Source organism: Myzus persicae, unplaced genomic scaffold (assembly GCF_001856785.1).
Source record: "Myzus persicae strain clone G006 unplaced genomic scaffold, MPER_G0061.0, whole genome shotgun sequence".
Classification (NCBI taxonomy): domain Eukaryota; kingdom Metazoa; phylum Arthropoda; class Insecta; order Hemiptera; family Aphididae; genus Myzus; species Myzus persicae.
In genome coordinates this window covers 74,646-102,515 of record NW_019104138.1, presented here as the reverse complement: position 1 = coordinate 102,515, position 27,870 = coordinate 74,646, and the positions used below count along the sequence as shown (strand labels likewise).

At 26.9% G+C, this 27,870-nt stretch overlaps 1 protein-coding gene across 1 annotated transcript; it reads left to right on the top strand.

The window, feature by feature from the left end:
• Positions 1–7,487: 7,487 nt before the first annotated feature.
• Positions 7,488–8,141, top strand: LOC111039148. The gene has a single exon (XM_022322481.1). The coding sequence runs from the start codon at positions 7,488–7,490 to the stop codon at positions 8,139–8,141; it is 654 nt and encodes a 217-aa protein (XP_022178173.1).
• The last annotated feature ends 19,729 nt before the right edge of the window (positions 8,142–27,870 follow it).

The window sequence follows — 27,870 nt, the reverse complement described above, 5'->3', positions numbered from 1 at the left end:
TACTTTGTTACTCGTTAATATCTTTAAGTGCGGTGTGACATAAATGAAGCACATTTTCTGTGACCAACTGATCATTACGATAATGTACTCATAATTTATTATTTATAACTAACAAGTGATAACAATATAAAATAATATAAATTGAGAAGTAGTATCTAAAAATATTTTTTGTTCATCTAATTACTAAGCTTGCTCACAATATTTTAAAGATCATAATTTAACTGATAAAAACTCACATTTTTTTTATTTCTTACTGTGTACATTAATGATATAAAAAATATGTTAAAAAATGTATATATGCTTATAAAAAGTAATTACACTGATTTGGAAATTGTAAATAAATAAATAGTAAAATGTTAATATGACTGTCGGTCGATAAAGCTCACTATGATTACAAGTTCATTACACTAGTTTCGTTACCGGTATTGTACACGCAATTATAAAATCTACGGTACATATCATGGCTGCCAATTCGTTCATTAATAGTGGTTCAGAAGATACCAATCCAACACCAAGCAAAAGGAATCTATCATCTCCTTCTCTCTATGAAGATTGTATCTAATATCTACATAGTAGATAAGAAACCAAAAATATTCATAAGTCCAAATCAGTACGACGCCGTACTCGCTACATAAGTGACTCAAACACAAGCACAATTCCAAACAACGCCTAGAATAATATCTATTCACTTCAATACTATTTCACCGAAACTACTCTCAGTCTACATCAAAGGTGAAAGGAGTGAGTAATTTTTCCAGTTTTACCTCAAACCTGAAGTCAATTATTAATTCTACATAATTCATCAGTACAATCACACCTTCTTCCTTCCTGATCATCTGCACTAATTTCTATGAGCATTATAGTTTACTCATTAAATATGACGTAATCGAAAACAGTTAAAGCTTTCATTCATACCAGCAATACGATTAATGCCCACTGTGATTGGCAACCTTCACCCTTCCACTTAAAGTGAAGATATTATTTTTTCTTTTTCGGAGTTAGTACATCAGGTTACCCACGTTTATAATATAAATCTATTTTTGAATAAATCACTTTTATCATTTTTCTTCGCCGTTAAGAAAGCCACCAACAACTAAGATTCATGCAAAAACGAAATTTTGCTACACAAAATAGAAACCTCATCCATCCAAAAAACCACCTCAATATTATCGGTGCCTATCTCATGGAAACACTAAACAATTCTGCAATTGCGTTCCACGATGTATCAGATATGGGGAAGAACACAGCTCTGCCAAAATATGCACTACGTCATCAAACTCTTCTGCCAGGTGTGATCTATGTCATGGTAGTCATCCAGCCTACTATACAGGCTGTTCAGTGTATAGAAAATCTAAATCTTCAAACAGTCATACTCGACGAGTACGTGTCACTCCTGCTAACAAAACCATAGTTAACTTTCCTAAGCCGACTACAAATCCCAATTCTGATAAACCATCGTATGCTCCGACCAATACCATCCCCTCTTTCATCGAAACATTCTTTCCTTCTTTTATCTCTGAGTTCACTGCTATCAACCTAACCTGTCCTTGTTAACAACTTTATTGAATAAAGGTATATTTTCATTATCTATAACGTTGTAGGTATTTCCATAAAATATATTGTCATTGTTTTATATTAATTTATAAGCCAACATTATTAGATTCATAATTTTATATATTTATATATCTTAAATCACCTTATCTAAATATTTGTAGGTACCTATAGTATTTTATTAATACCTACATATATTATGTTTATATATTTGAATTGTTGTGAACTGTACTAACTGTACTCTCATGCAATTACTTTAATAATTGTGGAGTTACAATAGTTTAAACTAGCAGCTAATAAAAATAAATAAATGTTAATATGACAATAATTATGAAATACAATAAAAAAAAAATTTCGTAGGTATATACTACATAAATATTATGTTATAATGTCATTAAAAATAAACTATACAAAATAGGTACGTAGTTATAAGATTTATATAATATTTTATTCTACAATATTTCTAACACGGCGATGTGTATAGGCAATTTAGCTACATCGGTGTTGTATTAACTATTAAGTTTCGATTGTTTCTAAATATTATTGATAAACTAATAACTGATAACTTCAAAAATAATATACCTATCACACAAGCTGCAGCTCTTTTTTTGTCAAAAATCATTTTTTACTAAACTCGGTTTACCACTATCATTTTAGATTTTGATCAGTGCGACGAATGTATTGATTTTACAATGATGTGTGTTTTTATATTTATTTATTTTTTATTTTTTTTGAGTGTCTGTCATCACGGTTTCTTGCAGTAAAAGTGCTTCGATTTTCTTAAATAGCAGCTTTTCTGGTAAGAAATTGAATTTAGTTGGTGCATTTTGGAGGTCAAAATTTAAAATTCCCAATAGTTTTCAAAAACAACAAGAAAAACAAACAAAAAATTAAGGAAAAACGGGAATTTTTAAGTGAAACGATTTTGATTTTTAATGTAAATCTAACAAAAATGACCATAGATACATGAAATTTTCACTGAATATTTGTGTAAGCATTTTCTATGAACCATATAATTTTCAAAATATTTTGATTTGAGGATTTTAACTATTTATAAGCAAATGAAATGTTCGATTATTATTTGTTTTTTTAAACCCAAGTCGATATAAAAATGTTCGCTCTATCAAAAAACTTGAAAATGTAATACAATGTTCCTTGTGAACTGAGAAAAATTTTGAAATCATGAAAATTAGCAAATTATATTTAATTAGAAATTCATAAAAAATTTTCTATTTATATCTACGATTTAAAAATGTAATACGAGATTTCTTAGATTAGGTTAGGTTAGGTAAACTTATAAGTTATTTAATTATATCTTAAGATACTGATTGTAAATACGTATTATTGTTTATTATTAATTTAACTTGGAACTACTTTTGTTGTGACACTTTTTATTAAAACTACTTTGTGGTTTTATTTGATCTATAAATTATGTAATTTTTTATCATCAATAGAATATTTAACTTGATTATAGTCATAGTTAATATTTTTTTAACAAGCATTGACAATTATGTGATAGTAAACGAATTTAAATTGACGTATTTTCTAACATTTATAATTTGACTGACGTCAGTACGTCACCATAATTTGTGCGACTAGTTTTTAATATTATCTAGTACAATAATATTATTATGTTGATCATAATTGGCATTCATGTGTTTACACGAGATTAGTATTTTGCTTTAATAATATGTAATACAAAAACTCTTGTGTATATGTATTATGTTTAATATAGTACATACCTATATATTCTATAGGAAACGTTTTCCATAAATAATAATAGGTAAATCTTACATAGATATGGAACAATAAACGGAATACAATTAATAAGAATCATCAATTGTATTTTTTTATTATATAATTAGTCATTACTGCAGGATTTTTTTATCCAACATTTTTCTCTAAAAAGCTGTAATTCATTAAAGAGATATCAACCTTCAATTAATATAATATGAATATAATATTTATTATTGCAAATGTATGTTCACTAGACACAATACACATCATAAAATAGACAAGTAAACCATATGTAATAATGATTATCGTTTGTTATGGAACCGACGATAATATTTCAATTGATTACAACACTACATTTTCCATGATTTAAAATTACAAAAACCGTTTTTATTTTACATATTCGATGATAGTGGTTCCTTGTTATATGTAATATATGATTGATTAAATGTAATACATTCATTAAATTATTTTGATAATGAGTGCACTACATTAAAATATTAAATGAACCACTCCGTAGACAGCATATTATATTATAGTACATGTACAAAATATAGGTTTTAACTGTGTATACAAATTCATTTCATATTGTATTGCTAAGTATTAATATTATTATTATTATTATTATTTTTACCTATTAAGAATAAAGGCTTCAACAGCAAGGTCGTTGTGTTAACATAAAAATTAATGGATAATTTAGTTACAATTTGAGATTACATAATATAATGGTTATGACTTATGGGATAGATAGTTTTTACAGAATTTAATTATATTTACATTTTATCTTAATATTACATTTTAGTTTCAATACCGATGTATTCGAATAAGCTATGAATCGAGTTTGCGTATTTTGTTTTCCTGGTGCTTCCTCCATGAGGGTTATTTTAGGACGTTTATTGCGTTGACGAATAGCGGACAGTCTAAAACTACATATTTAATTGAGCAGTTCATTGCATTGGCTGCAAAGAGGTTGAACCAACTTCGAGTTTTATAATGTGTTCTTGGGTAAGAGTGGTATGGCCGATTCTTGTTTTTGTATTGATAATTTCGGAACGTCTAGAGCCATTGGGCTGAGTATACCATTTAGAAATTTTTTTTTAATTGATTTTAGTTTGTTCTTCTTTTTTATGTATTGGTATGAAAATTAAGTTATGGATGAGGATAAGGTTGTGGAGATTGCCTCTATTGCCAGTATATCCACTTTTCCATTAACTGGGATACCCGTCTGGGAAGGAATCCGCATGAATTTGATATTTTTTTGGGTCTAGGCGATGATGTCATGAATTTGATAAATTATCTCATTGGTGGGGTTCTTTGGGCTGCAATACGATTGCGCGAGGTCTTTATCAGTCGTACCTTTTTAGGGGTAAGATTGCGCGTGCTAAATTATTTTTACTTCTAAGCAACGTTGACAAATACACAGATTATAGGTGCACGGTAAATATCCGGTTTGGTTTCGGTTGTGGCGATTCCTACGTTATTTATTGCTTATTATTATTGCCGACATCAGACAAACTTTCCATCACTAAGAAGTAGGTAGTTATATTTTAGACCATGGGATATTGAATACCTATTCGAATATTTAATATTATTTTATTATAACTATTTTTTTTTTAATGAATATTTTTTTGAATTTAGAAGATATCACTGGGCTAGTCGAAAATTTGTTTGTCTGGCGTTTTTTCTGCGTCATTATCAAAAATGATATTTTTTTATAATGATAATTATTTTATATTTATATAATAATTTGGCCACGTCGCATCCAATTTCACTCGCAATCGTACGCTTTTGAATAGTCAAAAGCATGATTATTTGTTATTCCAGCACCGCGCGCAATCGTATGCCCAAAAAGGTAAAACGCGCGCAATCGTACTCCACCGGTTCTTTGATGGCTAAAAAGGCGCTTAGGAAGTCACTAATTATTAAGATTTTGTTTGAAAAAGTCGTTTTCAAGAATTTTAATGCTTCTTTGATGGCTTTTGTTTCTGCTGTGAAGATGCTGGCTTCAGACAGTAGTTTGAAAAGATCTGAAGTATGACTTGTGCAGTAAGTAAATAGTACTCCGACATTGGTTTTGGAAGCATCAGTATAGATGTTGTTAAAATCTTGGAATTTGGTGTGTAAAATGTCTTTTGGTTAGAGTATTTGTGTGATCTATTTCCATATTAACATTCAAAGGTAGGAGTTTTCAATATTGTGAATTGTATGAGAAGCAACTAGTGTAGTAAACTAGTAAACTAGTAACACAGATATTTTGTGAAGTAAGAGGTGATGGGTGTACTTTGCTTGTCTTAGGATGTTTGAGGTGAACTTGAATATTTGAATTCCGTCGTTCTGGTTGTATTGTGTGTGGTTCGAGGTTTTATTTGCTGGCTTACTTGTAAAAGTGTGGTTGCTGTTGATTGAATATTGTATTGGGCTTTTTAAGAGGACTATATGTTACCAGTTTGTTTGCAAAGAAAACAAGTTACAGTTTTATCAATAAGAAAAATACGGAATAAGGTATCCTCGAAGTTGATTGCAATTGAGTTTGGTACTATACTTATATCATCAGGATTAATATAGATTTGGCTGCGAAAGCTGATTCCACGATAAAATTGTTCGGTAGCAAATCCAGCTATCAGAGTCGAGATGTTTGATGTTAATCTGATTTCTCCATATATTAAGGCGTTTATGATAATACCGTTTGGGATAGAGAGATTCAAGTTTGAAAGAATTATTCTCTTTGACGGGTTTATCTATTTTCTGACCGGAATGACATTATTATCTATTTCTATATGTGCGTGATTTTTTACTAAGTTATTTTTAAATGGTTTCACTGTTGTTTTTATTATTTGAGATTCATGGTGCTGCGATTATATTCACTGTGACTTTTGGGGCTTTCTATTATTTGATAGGATCGTAGGGCGTGTTGTTATATAGTTGAGTTTCGATGACGGAAATGTTGACATATTGGTTTTAGTTATTGACTAAGGTGATTTTATGGATTTGCAGTCCATATTGGATTTGATAGCTAATTACGCATACGGTATAATATTATAATTGCAATGAAAGTTCATTAAAATTTCTCGTTATGTAAATTGGTTGGTATGCATCTGCTATCGGAAAGAACATGAACACGCGATAAGCACTGTATGAGCAGTACCTACGTTTGGTTTGGCCGGCTGTCAAACACGAACTGATTATTATTATTTCATATTATTGTACTGTAATATTTAAAGAAATATTTATTAATTTACAAAACGTTGGGTGCTGAATTTTATATACAGAGTGAACCACAATGATTTCGTATTAACAGTAGATAGGTAAGTATTAGTTAAAAGAGAAAACGTGAAAACCAAGCTCTGGTGGCTACTACAATATAACAAATATTTTCTTTTGATTCCCAATTTAAAATATTAAAACCCTATCATCTTGGTTATTATTGATTGTTAATTGGAATTATTTTCAATGACCCACTTTTTTTTATACATTTGATAATGCTATGAAATACAAGTTGTCAATTATTGTGAATATTTTTTAAAAGCTTTAAAAAAATATTTCTTATTAGTTATTATTGACATGACTTTTTATTACAAACATTTGCTTATACAAGCCACAAAATTATCTATTTAGTATCTGCACTTATTATTTTGGGAAGTTGTAACTCTTTTAAAAAATATTTTTATTTAATTATTTCATGTCATTGCATAGCAACATTTTTTAATATCAAGTGCATTGTTACAATTTCTTGATGTCATATTTTTTTTTTAATTTTTACTTTTTTGAATGACAATTTTTAATTCATATTCCAAAGCAGCATACTTACTGGAGTACCTACTTCAGTACAATCAATCACTAGACGTTAAATAATTACTTACTCTTCCTACTTAATATATAATTTAAAATTAATTGACTACTGGTTTTAAATTCGATTTGTATGTACTAAAGTAGGTACATTGAAAAAATATCTGCTTTAAAATAAGAAATTAAAAGGTTAGGTTAGTCTATTAAAATTGTTTTAATATTTTCAAAAAAGTTATAATTCTTTGAAATGATTATATTAGCGTTTACCTAATAATTCGTATATCAGAGTATACATATTAAAACACCGATTAATAATATCTCAAACATATCTCTAACAATAAAATATTATTTTGTTAGTTTGTGTTTTAAATACTTTTAATATAGGCCTTAAAGTCAATGCTTCAAAATGCCGAGTCATGACGTTTACTCGTTCCCGTACTACTATCCCTTTTGACTACAATATCTCTGGTTTGACAATTGCACGCGTTGATAATCTAATCGACCTGGGTTTTAATCTAGCTAGAAACCTTATTCCAAGTCCTCATATTGCGATGATTACTAGTAGAGCATTTAAAGTTTTGGGGTTCATTATGCGTCTATCTAAAGACTTTAAATTGTCAAAATCATTAAAATCATTATATTGTGCTTTAGTTCGTCCTATTTTAGAGTACGGGTCGGTTGTTTTGGATCCGTACACTGTCTTTGATATTAATCAACTTGAACGTGTTCAACATAGATTTTTGAGATTTTGTTGTTTTGTGTTAGGCATTCCCCACTTAGCTCACGACTATACCAATATCCCAAACGTACTTGACCTGCCTACTCTTGCTGAACGAAGAAGAACTCTAAATATAAAATTTATTCGTGGTCTAATTACTAACCATATTGATTCCCCTTGCTTGCTTTCCCAAGTTAACTTCAAAGTCCCTTTGCATGTATCTCGTTCTCATGTGACCTTCCATATTCCTAACGCCAACACAAATTATCTGCAAAATGAGCCTTTAAGACGAATCATGTCACTTGCTAATGAGTACCCCTCTTTTTATGATAATTTGTTCTTATGTTCTTAACCACTGTTAATAACTCTTAAGTTTAATATATGCGTTTTATTGCTTACTAATAACTGTTAAATAAATTGTAATTCTGTTATTTACATATAATATTTTATATTTCTCAATTTTCTACTATTCTAATACATTGTACTGTACTTCTTAATGTTATAGGGGCAACCCGTATATTTTTGTAATAAATAAATAAATAAATCTCTAAAGCGTAATACAGTTTTATATATCAGTAATTTTTAATGAACTCATAATAATTTAAAATATAAATGTTTTTTTTTTTATTAAACGTTGGCTTTGTCAACTAGGCTTTCATTAATTTATTACTGGAATCAAAAATTATCCTATATGTACAAATGGAACCAACAAAGATGAAACTACCTACTAGGTAATATTGTCGGCCCGAATCCACATTAGGTATTCTGAAAACTTTTCAAATTTTTAAACAAAACTAATAGGTTTAAAAGGTATCATTACTTTAACTTATACTTATGAAACTAAATCACTCTTATTATTATATATGTATATACATATATATTATGCGTCAACTTAAGGTTGGCTTTATGTAATTATATACTATGAGTAGAAGCTAACGGTCAAAGTCAACCAAATGTTATTTATGCATTTAAAAAAAAACAACTCTAAATTAGAGTCAATATCTTTTCATAAACTAAATGTTATAACTAATAGAATTAAAATACTCTTTATTTTTAATTAATTAAAATTATATTGTGGCTAGTTTATCTGTTAAAAGTTCACTCGTTTTACATTAATTTTCATTTAATCAAATGTACCGAATATTATAGTTACTTTAATTACACATTAATTACAATGAATGATTATAATTGTAAATGCAATATGCATACTGACATACTGTATACAATATACAATATACAATATTATACATGTATGATATTTATAATATTATAAAATATATATTTGTAGTACTGAAACTATATGCAAAGTATTAAGTATGTAGGATTAGTACGTACATTTTATAGAACTTTCTAGGGAAATTATTAATCTTGAATTGACATTTAATATAAAAACCCAAAACTTTCATTTATAACATCTTAACATATTTTGTAGATACCAAGACTTAAAAATTGAATTGAATATAATTAATAAAAACCCCTTTAAATATCTACTGCAATAATGCAGATAATAATTATAAAATTAATGCTAATAATTATTATTCATCTTTTAAAATAATTCATGTTTATTATGTTTTGTATAATAATAAAACAATTAAATAATCATTTCAAAAGTTGAACCTCTCGGGTCAATTATTCAACACCGAACATGCTAAATTTGTTATTTTAAAATGTGCTTGTAATTAATCATTCTTGAGATATATTTTATACATTGTATTGTTATCAAAAACTATACAGAATTAAATTTGAAATTTAAGCTGTGTTATTCCTGAACTATTTTATTATGACAAAACTGGTTCATTAAAAGCTATATGAACAATAGTCTATTTAATTAAATTTAGATTAAGTTTAAATTATATCCTCAAGCGTCACACGTGTCAGTAAAAAAAATTCAATATTGGCTAATTTCAAACACAAGTAATTTATAAAATTACATTATTTTGATGTAAATATCTTAATGACACAAGTGAGTTCTAGAAAACAAAATAATTCAAGTACTAAAGGTACCAATTGAAATTATAATCATAGGTTGCTATTTTCAAATTAAAACCTTCATCATTTATGGTTAATTATATTATGGCATAAAGTTTATATTTAATACTATTGTATGTAGGACGTAGATACAGTAAAAATCCATTATTATATATGATTATTGAAAGTATAGTGTAAGAAGAAGTTCCTCATTATGTAATCCATGATCATAATAGTAACTGAAAAATAGAGGACTTAACATAATAGAAATTCATTGAAATTTCGCCTCTGATTAATATACATACAGTTCATTGCTAACTGTTGTAATAAATTATTGATGTGTATCTATGACAATAAAAAAAAAAATTAGAAATTTAATGTCACTCTCTCGAAAAACCTTAGGACTTGTTTTTATCAAAAATATAGTTTGAAAACCCTCATTAGGTAGTAACATAAAAACAATGGTTGCTGAAATATTGATTAAATTCTACGTTATTATTACATTAAGCTACTTTGAACTGTATCGGTGTCGAAAACGTTAAATAGTTAGTGATAATTTATATTAATTATATTTTTAAATTGCCTTTAAGTGATACGGTTCCTAAGATATCTAACGGGAAATTGTTTTTTTTTTTTTGCTATTTTCATATCCTGTAAAATATGTGAATTTGTCACAGTTTCATTTATTTTAATTTTTAATACATGTTTAAATGATAAGGTGATACGTATACATGTATTAATGTACCTAAACATCTATTTTGTTATCACAATAGTACAGCCATTAGATTTTATATTATTGAACATCAAAAACAATATCACATCACCTCATAAAAATGCAAAATATATGATTACCGTTTTTGAGAAACCTCTCAACCAACAGAATACTGAAAATATACCTAAGAACAAACGTTTTTAACACGAAGCGTAATCAAAAAATTATGATCTTAATCTGAATAATTTATTTTATCTTACACGATAGGCTAATAATTTAATAATATTTTATATAAAAACTTACACATTTTGTACAACTTTAATATTTTTTATTATTGTATATTTTAATATTGATTAATTATTGTATGCTACTTATCAACCTAACTCTTTAAACACTTCAGTAGCTGAGTTTTCTGGTGATAAGGCAATTATAGCAATACACGAAGACCCAATTTCTGTTTCGCTAAATCTACAACACCTATACCACCTCTACCACCTTAACCTAATGTCGAACTGGTACTATAAATGGAGAGTAAAAGCAAACCAATCAAAATCGCCTACACACTTCCTTTACGCTTCGCTATGCCCCTTGTCCCAAAGTTTCTTTAGTTAACATACCTATATCTCTTCATCTCAATCGGTTAAGTATCTAACCACTGATCAACATCTCACCTGGGCGCAACAAGTAAGTAGAAAAAAACTCTCTTTAAATGCGCGTATCCGATTGCTGAAAACGTAATTACCAAAAAAACATACTAAATTAAGTATAAAACTCCTCATTTACAAATTCTTAATGAAGCCTATGTAGACATATGGACTAAAATTCTGTGGCAATGCCAAAAAATCCAACCTTAACAAAATACAAACCGTTCAAAACAAAATACAAGCTCCATCAGTCATCACCAATGCCTCATTTTACATTTCTAATTTTACTCTCCATTCTAATTTAAAAATCGAAACCATCCACGAAGATGCTACAACGTACAATAAAAGTTTCTTCGACAAATTGCATTTTCATCCTAACCCTCTAATATCTGACTCTATCTAGCCACTCACACGATTTCAGGAAATCCACCACGGTGACTAAAAAGAAATTGGTGCAGAGATCTACTTAATGATTAACCAAAACAAAAATATATATATATTATATATATAATTAACAACAACTCAATAAAAAAATATACTAAGCGAAAGGAAATGCGATCAATGGATGGTTTCTTCCTTCACCCTATTCATGTTTTTAAATTTATTGTAGCACATATTCTTATTATTCTTTTATGTATAGATGGTATATTCTCTAATAAAAATTTAAAAAAAAATATTAATTATTGTGATTATGTTTAAATATACGTGGAAATGAGTAAAAACGGTTATCAACAAATCTTGTTTATTCCAACTAGCAACCATAAATAACCATCCTAATCACAAGTAATCTACAGTTAAAATGTTTGTAAAATCAAAATATACTTAAAGGTAAAATATTTTCTTCTATATACCTTACTGAGTTTATATTATTAATTATTGACTATTGAGTAGGTACCTATTTCATGAAGGTGTGAATTTTAAATGTTTATTAAGTTAAAAATTAGTTACTAATAATAACATAAATGTAAAAATATATTTGTGTAATATGTTTCCGTCGTATGAAATAAATGGCCCTATAACTCAAATTTGACCACAAAACAGATTAAAGGCGTATAGTTACCACTTAAAGATTACCAAATGCGTAACAATTATAATAGTGCCTATGGAGAGAACATTATTATAGAAGGTTGATATTAATTTGTTTAGAGAAAAAATAAATAACAATAATTATAAACTAGTATCTACCTATATTTAATAATATGTACACAGTTTCATCTGTTCTTAAAATATTGCTGTAATAAAATATTTTGTTTATTTTTACTATTTTATTGTAACAAAATTAAGTAAACAAATAATCGATTGGATTCCCTTGCTTTTATTAAGTTATTATTACAAACTATAGATAAATGTATATAACTAAAGTAAATTTAAAAAAAAATCAAGAGAATGTAAAGCTTATGACATTATTTCTTGAATACTTTCCAAAAAAATGTATTTATTTTAAAACTTTTGAAAGTTTATAGGTAGCACTGCTTATAAATTAAATATTTTTAAAACATATTACAGACATAAACATATATGATATTTTCACACAGACATTTTTTAGTTAGTGTATAATGTTATGTAAAACAAAATCTATTGTAGTTAAGTCAAAATTTGGTGACCTTTGAACGATTATTATTGAACGAATATTGTACGATTGAAAATTAAAATTTGTAGTTACTGTTTTTCAATTTGCTTTTGTTATTTTTGTATGAAACATTAAATCAGAAATTCCAAAACTAAAAACATTTATTTTACTGTATCAATGGTCAATTACACTGTCTACGTGACTTGGCATAAATATCAAAATAATTTATCTCAAACTAAACATTTTATATACGAATTATGACGTTGTTACATTGTCACAAATTCAAAATTACACCCCAGAGGCTTTGTTAAAAACAAGACTAATTTTCATGTTTTATTAAAAGTATTTTATGTGTGTACCTTTGTAACTTGTTGAAGGTTTTGATTTACTCAAATATTAATGAATACGATATCAAAATACAATTATAAAGTATTTGCTAGTTTTTTATTGATCAATAAATTGAGACAATTAATATAGATTTTAATTTTAGTGGGTAACACATAAATGTGACCTCAGACATATTATTATAGGTATTATTATAGGATGTTTTCCAGCATAACATTTATGATTAAATTATAACCATATTCTAAATATTTCATTTTTATTTTGAACAAATAATTAAAATTTAAACTTAATATAAATAATTGTATTTGTTTCTCATAGTACATACAAGTTTTCATTAAGTAGTACAAAAATATGAATAAAAGAAAAAAAATTCGTCCAGTGACGACACTTTTAATGATAACCTAATATTTAAAATTAAGCTTGAAAATAATAATGTGATAAAATACGAAAAAATACGAAAAAATATTAGGAATACGTATGAATAACTTACTATCGCAATATTACAATTAAAAATGTTTACATTTGATTTACATTTAAAAAAAATGTCATCAAAATAATAATTAAGGATGATTAACATAAGATATATTATCATCAATATGATATACGATTCAACGAACTAAAAAATATGGGCTTCAAAGAAAATATAACTATTTAATTAATCTCAATTTACATTTGAAAAATAGGTTCTCTGTATAGATTTTAATTATTATTCTATAAAAAAACCATTTTAATATGCATATTGCATCAATTTATTGTATACTTGCGTAAGCTGAAATTTTATTTACGACAACAACATAAACATGGCATAAATATTAAATACCCATTATTCATGCTTCCTGCACTGCTCGATAATTCCGACGATATGTTTAACCTATTCCACTTGGCCATCACAACTATGACATAGTTTTTTTTTTTTAATCTTTACATTGGCCAAGATTTCTTTCTATATTTTCCATCTGAAAATTTAACATAAAGAACTGAGAAATTAACCCATAACTTGTTTTCTAGTTTTCCATCCTACACAATATATTTAAAATATAATGGTCATTCTTTTTTTCATTAAAAACTGCAAGGTTCTAAGATTCAAAAATGTGACTGACATCGTATCAGTAACATTCTAGTCTATTCACTGCAAAGACAATTGTACTAGGTGTAACCAATGGGCAATGACATAATAAATTATGTTTTTCATAAGCAATTACTTTCAGATTTTTTTTTAATTCTAAGTATGTGGGTGTGACGTGACTCAAGTGAGTGATAAATTATGACAGCTTAAAATAATAATATATTATAGGTACCCAGTTATAGTCTTATTAAATGTTTATGTTGAATTCTAAATTCTCGCTGTGGTCAGTATCGTATTTAAGGGTAGGGGATTGTTGTTTTGGGGATCATCCACAAACTTAAAAAGGTTAACTCTTATAGGTTATTCATCAAATTATTGGTACCAATAGTCTTTTAAATTTGCTTCGCCTCTGTTTTAGTCTGTGCACAACTAAATGGATGAATTATGTAACATTATTTTTCAAAATACATTTTAAATAAATTAAATGCTATTATTTCTACAAATCGTATAAGATTTTACAATTTGTGCTTTTGTGGTAGTTAATTCCTACCATCGATTGTATTTTTGGGAAGCTTGTGTGCAATTTCATTAACACTTTTTCTTTAGGTTTATTATTATTTATTATATATATTATATATATTTTTGATAGTATATTGGTATCAAACTTTAGGGTTCAGTCAAAATCAAGCACTCAAAAAATCTAAACCTTCCATTTAACATTTCTTTCCACATATATAGTCACAAATGTTCAAATATAGGTAAGTTTTAATTAATACCCTTCAATGTAGGATCTAAAAAAATAAACGATATCAGAAACGGCCAAAATCTTGTTCTAACATTTCCGCTTCCACCTATCGAACAATGAAATTCCTTAATCTAGACGATTCTCCTAGAAAACATAAGGTGATGTTAAATACGATTTTAAATTATTTTAAAATCTAATCTACACCTAAGTAGAGTACGAAATTTTCTTATGTATCACATCACATAATAATATAATTGCACGCCTGCTTATTGTAAATATTAGATTCATATATAGATAGTAGGTATAATTATTGGTATATGTTCATACAATAGCGCTGTGTATGCATTGTGTTAAATACGTTTAACAGACTACAATACCACACAATGAATACATTATTATCTAATGCCGATGTATCATGTATCAGTAAATTAAAATGTTTATTTAAATTCGTGTTCATTAACTCTATTTTTACATTAATGCATAATAAACAAGTTGTATGCAAACTCAAATGACAGTAAAAAGATAATATACAAAAACTCTACCCAACTAATGTATTTCGCAATATGAGAGTAAACATATGAAAAAACAAACGTTTCTTCTGATGATTATATAATTACTTATTCACTTATCAGTATTTTAAATTTGATACACAAATATAGGTACTGACTGTCCGTTCAATGAAGTTTTTTTCACAGCCCAGTATATGGTGTTTTTTTATACATCTAATAAATAATCATGCACATGAAATGCAATCATATATATATATTTATTATTTATAATATAATATATACACACAAATCTGAAATTTAAATTTAAATGTCCATTGTCTAGTTGAAATTATTTTAGTTCATTGTTAACAATTTTTTTATTGGAGTTACATTTAAATGTATTAGTTTTTCTTTCATCATGTGTAGAGCTAGAATTTTGTTTTTTTTTCTTTAAGTGATACAGTTCTAACCAAAAACTAAATTTGTTTCGTGATATAACAATTTAGAATGTGTAATTTTTATTTTGTATTTTTTGCATTTATCGTGTTAAATGCACTTTTAAGTTCATTTTTACGAATATTACGTTAATTTTGTGTATTTAAACTAATTTTTGTATATTTTAATTTTTTTTTTAATATGTGTTGTATAGGTAATCTCAGTTAGTACATATTATAGTACCCATACAAAAATAGTATCTTTGAACTTACATCGACAGTGTAACCATAATATTATCGTTGTTATACACTTATACCCCTAAAATTATTGTCACTTGTAGCCGAATCAGGAAAAATGAAACTGTATTAATACAATAATATTAAAAATATTTTAAAACTGGTATATTTGTCGGCAAACTGAGTTATTTTTATTTTAATTAGGTTTCGGCAAAGTAGGTATGAATCGAAAAAGTAATATAGGTAATTAATTAAACTCACAAGTCAACTCAAATTTGAATATATTTGTTTAATTTACTTCTTAAAATAAATGTTTTCCTTTTTGAGTAATATAAAAAATAAAAAGGTCATTTTTGTATTTTTTTTTGTGCATTTTTTTGTATTTTTTAGGTCATTAAAATTCTAGCTCAGATCATAAGCAATATAAACAAATAAATATTTTATTATCTATGTTAAATCAATATGTGATTATGATTTTATAATGTTCTCGCTACAGGCATACCTACACATAAATAAATAAATTAAGATCAAGAGATATTTTTTTTCTTCAAAATAAACAATCAAAATGCATATTATTAATATTCAACATTCTTATAATTATTAATAAAATTCACATTATTTTAAAACTATATTTCCTAATTAAATATATATTTGAGGAGAAAATAAATAAAAAACTACTATTATCAATTATCATACATATAATCTTAATCTACTAGTTGTACTAGTAAATTATAACCATAGTTATTTTCATTTTTTACCACATACCTGATTTATTATGCGTTGTCTACCTATATACTTTATTTTGACCTATATAATTTTAATGAGATTTCAATTATCTTATAAGTACTTTGTCATTGACACATTATACAATACGTGATAGAAGTCACTAAAAACAATTTCAAAAAATTGTTTAAGTCCAAATAAGTATTACCAGTATCAAATACCCAATGAGAAATATCTCTGAGCGGTTAAACGTTTGTTAAAACCCTATCCACTATCAAGTATCACAATATTTCAAAAGTATGGACAGTAAAAAAACAATCAACTACAGCTGCTAATATGACAATAGTTGGTCAATGAATTGATATCGATGTCGATCACTGATTAGATAACGTTTGATAAATATTATTGAAGTTGTTTCAAATTACAATCGAACAATTAATAATTTCATTTGTCAGTGGCTATAGATAACCTGTAGATGCCTACTATAAGTTCTATCATATTGATTTTATTATGTTATAGAATCAAATTTCTAATGATACTACAGTCATATAATATACAAACAATTGTGCATTCCATAAGACGTATATAAAACACGAATATAGCAATATTTTAATATTATAACTTCACTACACCATGAAGAATAATGATAATAATAACTGTTACATATACTGTACATTATTATTTACATAAATAATACTGTTTAATGTTTGTACATTTGTGGATCTTATGCCATTGCGGCATTGCCAATAGTCAAAACTCAAAAGTCGTACAGATAATAATAATTCAAAACAGAAAAACTTGTTTTACAATCATTAAGTGTTTGGCGTAATGCTTTTCTTTTCGTTGCAACACATAATATTTATATTAATGTGTTTTGTTTTACTTAACAGAAAAGTTTATGGGAAAAGTTTTGCTAGCGAATTTATGGCCTCTGGTACGTAGTTGACAGTGAACAAATTTGGCAACATTTACCGGCCGGGTTCGGAACTTACGAGCGTACGAAACGACGATGGAAAACTTAACCTAACGAATATACGCCATATAAATAACCTCGAGAGCAAACAAAACGCATCAGAGAAAATATTAATTACGCTCTAATTATCATCATCGTCTTTCAATATAAAATTCATATTATAATAATATCGTCTATCGTCGACGGCCTTTAATAAGGATAATAATAACGATGATTTAACTGTTAATAGTTATAACTCAAATACAAAAAATAATAATACTATATAATAAAAAAATGTTCTGTGGACTGTGGTCATACTGTATCTGACACGAGTTCGCCAGAAACACGGTCGATATAATAGACATCAGATCAGAGCGTTGCCGGACCAACCTTTCATCTCGCCCACGAGGTAATGGTCGACTCGATCACGTGGACCCGGATAATCCCCTGACCCGTGCACACATCAATAATAATTTAACGTGGACGAAAATACCATAATAATAATCAATATTATTTGTATTAATTATTAAACACCATTCGTGTTTTTTTTCGGTCACAGCGTGGTACGGCCGTGTTCGAATGAAAACGGTTGGCTTTTTAAAATATGCAAACACTAAAATTAGTAATTACTATGATTACGATAGTGTTGCACAACATTTTTTTTTTAAATTTAGTACTCATATATTATTTACATTTTCAAAATATCCTAAAGTATTTCATAGTACGTAACAGAAACACACAATATGAACAGTTAAAGTAATAATCTTCGTTTTGTCATTATTATTTGTAAATGTATCATTAATATAGAAGTACCTATTACATCATACTCTTTTTAATAATACATGTAGTATAATATTATAATATTGTGTTTGAAGAAAGCTCACACCTAAAATGTATTGACACACCACAATGTATGCAGGCGATGAGTACACGACGCGAGTTCAAAATTAAAAGCCATATACAATATACATAGATACCACCTTAACATTGCTTAATTGTATTATTATTGTACATTATTTGGCTGGCAGTATCACTATAATTATTAGTATACTACAAAATTAATTAATTAATATTTTTATCTGAATTTAAAATTAAATGATGATAATTTGGATAAGGCATGCTTAATCGACAACCTAGGTACTTGATCAAACAAAAATATTATTTACATTTAAGACAAAAATTAATGACTAATGATTCACTCACCAAGTACCTATATTTTTAATTGTTAGCTATAGGTAAAATCTGTATATCATTAGAAAATTAATCATTCTTACCTACCTACCTACTGTTTTGGTACCGTGAAATGTGAGTAATATATGATCAGGTAATGTCAATTGATGAAAACAATTTACTTTAAATTGAGATTTTAATTATTATTGGTAAAATTAAATTTAAACTACATATAATCATTTGTTTTTTTTTACATACAATATATACATTGTAACTTCATAATAGTTTAATTGATTATGCTCATTTTACTATAGGTATTCGATTACCTAAGTATTAATTATTATAGTTTATAGTTTTCAATAATTTAAACTTGTGACAATATTTTTCCCAAACAACTTTGAATATTATAATACTTAAATAATAAGTTTAAATTGTTTTTATTTTTAACATTATTTGTGCAATGGTTATAGTTTTTTTTTTAAATAAATACAATTAAGTTAAAGCAGTCTTAAAATTAAAATTAATATTTTTTGATTGGATTCAAACTTTAAATTAGGCACAGTTTAATTTGTCTCTAAGAATAGGGTACAATGTTTTAATCATAAAAAATTAATATGCGTGCCAATGTATTATTAGTTATTAATAGGTTTAGATATGATACTTTGGTGAAAAAAAATCACTAAAAACAATACAAATGGTGTGTAAATCGTCCTTGTAAAACAATTATATTATGGGTGTGATCTTTGCAGATATTACATACGTGAAGGGTGCACAAAAAGTTAGGTACACGTGTAAGACCATGTTTGTGTTTTCCACTCTTTTGTGTGTTTCGACAAACTCGTGGACAAGAATGGTGATAGTAATATTGCTATTGTACAACACATCTGCAACATTATCCATAAATACCTACATCGTTGTGCCGTACTAAAATATAGGTGAGTATGAAGTAGGTTAGGATACCTATAAGTTATAACCTATCTAGTTTTACCATGTACTTAACATATGCTATAATATACTTTATTATAGACATATTATAATTAGGTTGGTCATTAAGCATTAATTATTAGTTATTACTAATTAATAATTATATACATATACATTTAAAATATATTTATATTGACAAACAATTAACGACGCCAGCGTCATCGTGTATAATTTAATCTGTCAAATTAATCTAATGAGAATGTGAGCTTTATGTTTAAAACAAGGTCACAGCTGCCCCTCCCCACATCATATAATTATATATAATAGAATTACGGTTGCCAGGGTGGTGGCAATTAGTCATCGTTTTTTATCTGTTCGAACAATTAACAGTCGTGATGTATTTTCTTGTAATTCGGAGACTGAGAATATGAGTGAAGAAAATATAATAATTCAAGCTATCGAAAAATTGTTGCTACTTCGACAACCGTCAACCATTAATGCTTAATAACATTAAAATAATAAAATACAAATATGTATCAATTGAAAAAGAAACCATAATAAGTAACATGTCTGAAGTATCAAGTAAGTAAGCCCTCCCCCATTTACAAAATGAGTCCAAAGTGCAAAATATTTGTAACCTCATTGTTTCATTCATTTGTTAACTATTAGTTGGACTGACTTTTTCAAATTTGTAACTTAGTACTTTATATAAATATAAAAATAAAGTACCCTATGAAACAGAAGCAGTGACATGACACGAATTATACGTCTAATGAAGATTTTTTTAAAATTATATAAAATATATTGAAATAATAGTTAATATATCACGGTTAGCCACTATAGTAGATAACCATGGATATTAATTGCATACACATATCAGTATTAGGTACACTCTATGATTAGTGTAGGTACTATATCATATTTTAGTCATTATTTTACATATCATCATGGTAAGAACAATATTATAATTAGTAGTAGTATTTTAAACTGTAGTCTTCACTATGGCTAAATGTATTTATTTATTTATTTAGCCATGAATTACACTAAATATATTAAATGCGAGATATTACATCACTGTTATGTTGCATCAACAAATATTTAACAATGAAAAAAAAAATATGAAGACAAAACTGCACTTAAATAATAGTACCAACTACCAGGTGATAGATCTGGGCTCAATATTTTAAAAATTATAAATTTTATTTGAATAAAATTGCTAACATAATTTTTTTATTTTCTTTAAAAGTTATGACAAAACAAATATAGGAATGTTATACTTAGGAATTGAGTTTTCAGTGGGTTTAATTAAACCTAGTGATTTCAGATCAATATTTGGATCAGGTTGAAATCGTTCAAATCATCTGGCTCTGGAATTACAGAAAAAAAAAGTTTAGAACAAGAATAGTCGGTATTACTTAATGTTTCTTTCCATACTATATTAGAACGGTAACGAGAATTTTCTCGTGGTAATAGCACTTAAACTGCTCTTTATTTTACTTAAAAAAAAAGCAACATACCTACAACTTAGGTACATTCACTGCACAAAATTGGTGATCGATAGTCTTGCGGAATCGTAATTATTACATGTTGACACTGGTTTATTATATGTATACCAGGTAAATCAGGTACATGTATAATATTTTTTAATTATTTATTTTACTTTTTTATGTATCGTGACAGACACTGAAATACCACAACCATAGTTAACATTATTTTCAAAGTTGAATTTTTGTATCAATTTATCTCAGCACTTGTTCCAAATATGTTATGTTTGTATTGCCTTATTGGAATATAACATTCAAAATTAAATAATATTAAAACAATTAATTGGATCTCCGCGATCATTATTATCCATAACAATACTTAAATTATTTCCAATTGAAAGGAAAATATTATATAATATAATTTTTTTGTTTAAAAGATGAAACATTTAATTGTTATTTGTAATGTTCTTTTAACTTTCAAAAAATAACCATTAGTTAAATATCAGGTATAGTTAAATAATCAAGCGTGATAAAAATATTAAAGCCGTAAAACATTATCGAAGTTATAGATAGCTACAGCTCCCCCCGACATCAAATGTTTGCAACTGTTCTAAATTGTTTGTTTTAAAAATATATCAAGCTTAAAAACGATATAGTATAAAATAGTATGTAAAATTTTGTCACAGAACTTGTCTACATCTTGAATTAATCTTGAATTAATCCAATATAAATTATAAAAAATAATTGCTAATGTCACTAATAGACCTATGTCTAGTAATTCTTATAATAATTTCAATTGTTAATTGGTTTGAATTCTATAGAACTAAAAAGACAACTCACTGATATTTTATTTATATATGATGCATTAAATGTTTTGGTTGACTGTCCGCCTTTAATAGCTTCATTAAGAATTTAGGTTCCCACATACTACTCCAGAACAAATTATTTATTTGTCATTCCCTTCTATCGAAAAAGTTATGGTGCAGATTCTTTTTTCCACGTGCCTTATCATAAGCTTATGAAATATCTATATCTACACATTTTTTGATTCTAGTCGTGTTATTTTTAAGTTTAATATTATTTCGATATTAAGATTCATAAATTATAAATAATTATAATATTCTTAATATGTTTTATTTTTCTGTATTTATACTTTGTAAAATTAATGTTTGTCATCGTATTTAAGTCACGTTTGTCCAATCTGGTAAAGTAGTCAATTTATTGTATTTATTCACTTATCAAATGGGCTTATGCCGGTGAAATTATTATAGATAAATAAATAAATAAAATGTTTTTTCGGGCCTCCTAAAATATTATTTAATATAAAATAAGTATTCCTATCAACATATTTTCAAAATGTCAAACATTACAAATTTATTTCAACGGGCATCTGGCCTCTGTACTCGGGTCAATAGTCCTCCCCCTTGCGGAGCCCTTTCTTCGTACCTACAACGTTTTTATTACACAATATCATAATAATAAACTCCACGTTAGTGATAATTTCACTGGAAAATGAACGTATAGAAATGTGTAATAGATATTAAACAATATCATAGAAGTCGATTTTTTTTAAAAGCTAAAGTTTATGGTTTTACTTTTTACTTGTACTTTGTAACATTAGTTTGCTTCCCGAAATTTTCCTTTCAAAACGTGCCACTAATGCTTTTTACATGTTTTGATATTGTGATGTCCGCTCAAAAAAGTAATAATAATAACAAAACGTGAAATTTTCATTCCTATTGACCTAGTTCTGAGAGAAAAAGCAATGTTCACGCATTTCCGCCTTTTCAGTTGCCGGAAAATAAACAGATATTTATGCTAACTTGGAGTTATTTGTAGGTACAAAATGCCTGATCAATTACAGTTCCTGCCCCAAGATCAATAATATAATATAATGGTGTGACACTATTACAAGGGTTACATTAGTCAGTGCACTATGGGGTCTACTTAATTGTTTTTCCACACTGCTGTATAAATGTTGTTTTCATAATATTATGTCTTTCACTTGTTTTGTATATTAATGAAAACTCGGAATAACGGTCTCTTAATATTTTTATTCGTTCCACATTTAAACAAAGATGTTAAAATGTATTGTTTTTGTAAATTTTTTGACAAAATGCAATGTTTTTAAATAATGAAACAATGAAATAGTATATAATCAAGTCAAAATATAATATTATAACAATAAATAGATAGATTTAATAAATAAAAGTAATAGAATAGGAAGACTAACTACTGTGAACATTTTAGTGTGTCGCACTATCACTCAAATATGGGCAGTGTTTGGGTCGTATTGAATTTTCGTGTAATAACGAGAAAATATAGTTGAATCAAATTAATAAACCATTACCATATAATAGGTATGTAGCTGTAGTCAAAGTTAGAAATATTAAAACTCAGTTAGCCGAAACATCATTTGTCCGGAGCTGTACATAGTACATAATATAATATATTGTCTTTAAATGTTAGGTCACAATATTTGGAAGGAATTTTTATTTTTCATAAGACATAAACAGTATAAATATAAACATAAACAGGCGTATGTGATTTTATTACTACGCTTCATTTATCGTCGATTATTATTGCACTAAATAAACGAAACGTAAATGGAATGATTAATAATATGTAAGACTCTTTGGTGTGGTCGCAATAAACAAAATACATTTTCTAAATGAAACGGGTGACTAGTTTTGTACGAAATTTTCATTTCGGAAACACCGTTAAATTTATGGCCAATGAAACGAAGGAATTTATTATTTACTCAGCAGAATGCATGCGTGCTTATTTTGGTATAAATGCGACGAGGAAAACGGCCGATGAAAAATTACGCACCGGAAAATAATTTCCACGCCACTGCTCCGAAAAATACATTTTTCTGATCGTAAATTAATGATCTCCTGTCACACTCGTTTTCCTTTAGAAAATCAACAGGAAAAATGAGGAAAAGCAATTGCATTTTTTGATATTATTTTACTTTTTAAAACAAAACGGTTTATGACGTATATTAGATTTCAGGAAAAATGAAATTAACCACCCACTGCACACACTCGGTGTTATTTAAATATGATATTATTAATCAGCTGGAGGACTATTTACTTCTTTTTAATGAAGAAATTCATTATTGAAGCCTAATGTGTAGCGGTGTTTGGCCTCAATTACAAGCATCAGCCGGTGTCACTAGTTACAAGATGGGTGACCACCCGGGTTTTAATGACAAGCCCTAGCCATGCCCTAAGAATATATACCCCTCAATTTTAATTCAACTAAATTACCTTTAGGATATTGACCATAAATGTTGAAGCCTTAACACAATAAAAAATAAAATAATTCACTATTATTCAGAATTACACCATATGCGTTAGTTGTGATTTGATTTTAACTGTCGATTTATCTATCATCCAGTCTCTCCTTATCAACAGTCTTTCAAGATTATCATTTATGTACGAAATAAAATTTCCCAGTTACTTCTAGGGTTTGTTTACCCTTGCTAAAATAATATTACACACCGTTAATCTATTTTCCACTATGTAGAAACAACTTTAAATTATCAATCATTGTTTTATATAATGTTCAAAAATAAAGTGAATATAACTAAGTCCAACTTCGAAACAGTAACGTTAATCATTTGCTTATAGATATCAATTTTGTATTTAAGATATGAATTATTTTTAATAACTGCTGTTACAGTTATAATATACACACATTACTTACTACTACAATACTACATAATAGTGTAATACATTTATTATACGATTAGATTTACTATTATATCATAATTATTAATTCATAACACCTTATAATTCATTGTAACTATCTTTATCATAACAGACAGATTATTAAACATTATGTTTGAACAAGGATGATTACTGTTGTTTACTTATAAGTTGATACCATTAAAGCTCAAATACGCTGATTATGTAATTTGATACATTTAATTTCTTTCCACAGTATCAACGGCATTGTATACTATAACTCTTATAATCACGTGCATTTGATTTTAGTATAATGTCAATTTGAACTGATTTCAATTTTAAGATAATTAAAATCTAGAAGTTGTTTGTATTCAGTTTTTATCTATATTTTATGTATAATGTGTGTATTTGTAATATAGTTTACAGACTTTTTGAATAATAATATTTACTTACCTGTAGTAGGTACATTAACGGGTTTTATTTTAAATAATCATAACATGTTTTGTCTACAAAAACTATTTAGTATACATAAATTTTTATTTAATTTAATAGAATTAAATACAGATTACATTCATACAACTAATAATAAACTCTAGTAAATATTTATTGTTAATATAATTGAGATTAAAAAATTATTGTATTAATTTTATTTTATTATATTTAAATGTTCTTAATTAAAAAATATTTACTTTTATTTGGTTTAAAAAAAAAATATATAACCCTTTATAGGGCAAATAAGACGTTTGTAACTAGATTAATCTGAAAATTGGTATGCGGGTTCTCAAGTATATATAGAAAAATAAATTGTATATATAATTTTCTTTTCATATATTGAACCTTAAATATCCAAAATTTGAAATTTTAATATGGTTTTAACATGACCTTCTTAAAACCCTGTATAACATGTTTTAACCTAAGCTGTAAATGGTCCGTGGCAGAATAATTGACCACTTAAAATGTTTGTTTCTTAACGACAGATATTTATCACGATGTCTGATTGTAATTGTATGTTTGAAAATTGTCTAAGATTATAACCACTCAGAATCTAAAATTCCAATAATAGCACATGTTGGGTTGTATCCACGCAGACATTATGTTTATCAAAACTTTGTACTACACTCTGTATAATATCATCGAATGTAGGTACCTATTTGCATACGTGTAATGTTTTCTTAACGAAGACAATATCGAGAACTATGCAATTGTCAACGGAGGTTCACACAAATACCATAATATATTATTCTTATATCCACTTTATAGATAGAGGTGATATTATATAGATACATAATACCTATAATATTATTATAAAAATTAAATGCATAAGACAATACCTCCATTTATTCATGGTACAACGTTCCGTTGCCTTTTTTATTTATTTTTTCTCCGTGATTTGATTTTATTTTAGATGTGGTAAAGCGAGAATAATGGTGTTACCACTAGGAACCACATCGTGCCTACTTATATAATCCAATATTTACTATAAATTATATAATACATTACATTATATTTTTGAATTTCGTTTTTGGACGTGTACGATAAACATTGTAAGTAGGTATTTACTTATTAAAATAAAAAAAACAATTTATTACACATCAAATATAAATAATTGTTTTCTAAAGTGCATTTTCTGTTGGTGGTGTAACAATAACTACTATCGTGCTTACCTACTACACATCTTATACCCAGCCTACTACGGCTGATTTAGACTACAACACAATTTTGATACATAATTTTTAGTAAAGTTGATCTATTATTATGCAATAGAATATTAGATAATCAATATGTATTTGTTTCGACTAGTTAACAAATTTTAAAAATCGATCAACTTATTCAAAGATGGTGGATGTCATATAAATTTTGTTTACACACACTTTCTGATAATTAATAATCATCACATTTCATTTTTTTCATTCTAATAGTATTTGACAACCTATTTGTTAAATGCTAGTCCTGCAATGAGGAATTTTATAGAATGTATACCGACTTGAGAAAAAAAATGGCTTTATGCACATGATTTGTTCCTTGTTAGTTTAGAAGAAATTAAATTGTACTAAATTTTTTCTTTTTAATTCTAATTGACCAAATAAAACAAGTAAATGTACAGGTACATGAGAATGTGTGTTCAAATCAAAATGTATGTACACGCCAAACTTTCTTAAAAATAGATATAAACTGTAAATATTTAGGTACCGAATTAGATAGGTAATAGGTATAGAAATATGCCATAATCTTAGATTAAATTCTTACTTACAACTTGTAACAAATCAACTAAGAAAAATAATGTATAAATTTTTTTAAATTCTAACATATCTTAGAACTTTAGAAAATTAAAGTAATAGATGCCTATAATACTTAAATAATAATAATTAATACTATCTATAACTAATTATAGTACTTCTATATGAGGGCCAAGAGGCCTTCATCTATGAATAAAATATAGAACCATTAAAAAAAAATACAAAACAAAATATTAACATTATTCCAAAAAACTACTCAAGATAACACACAAAATACATAATATACAACAATATGATTGTACATAACTAAAAAATAATCGAACGTTTAGAACTGAACTTAAATATAATACTAGACGGATATCTAATATAAAAGTATACCAACCATACACAAAAAATAACACAAATCACATACTTATATACCATTAAAAAATAAACATACTTCGTAGGTAACTCTTTCAACATTCAGAAAAAAATTAAACGTTGGATACTACAAGGACAAAATACAGACATATTAAATATACCAAGTAAAAGAAAATTAGAAAAAAAAATGTCTTGAACTACGATGTACAATATTTTGGATAATTATTTAGGGGTAAAATATGTTTTTAGTAAGTAAATAACTACATTTTATATACTGTGCACAGAAACGCCAGTGTTTCCCAACCTTTAACTAACCCAAGTAGAATACGA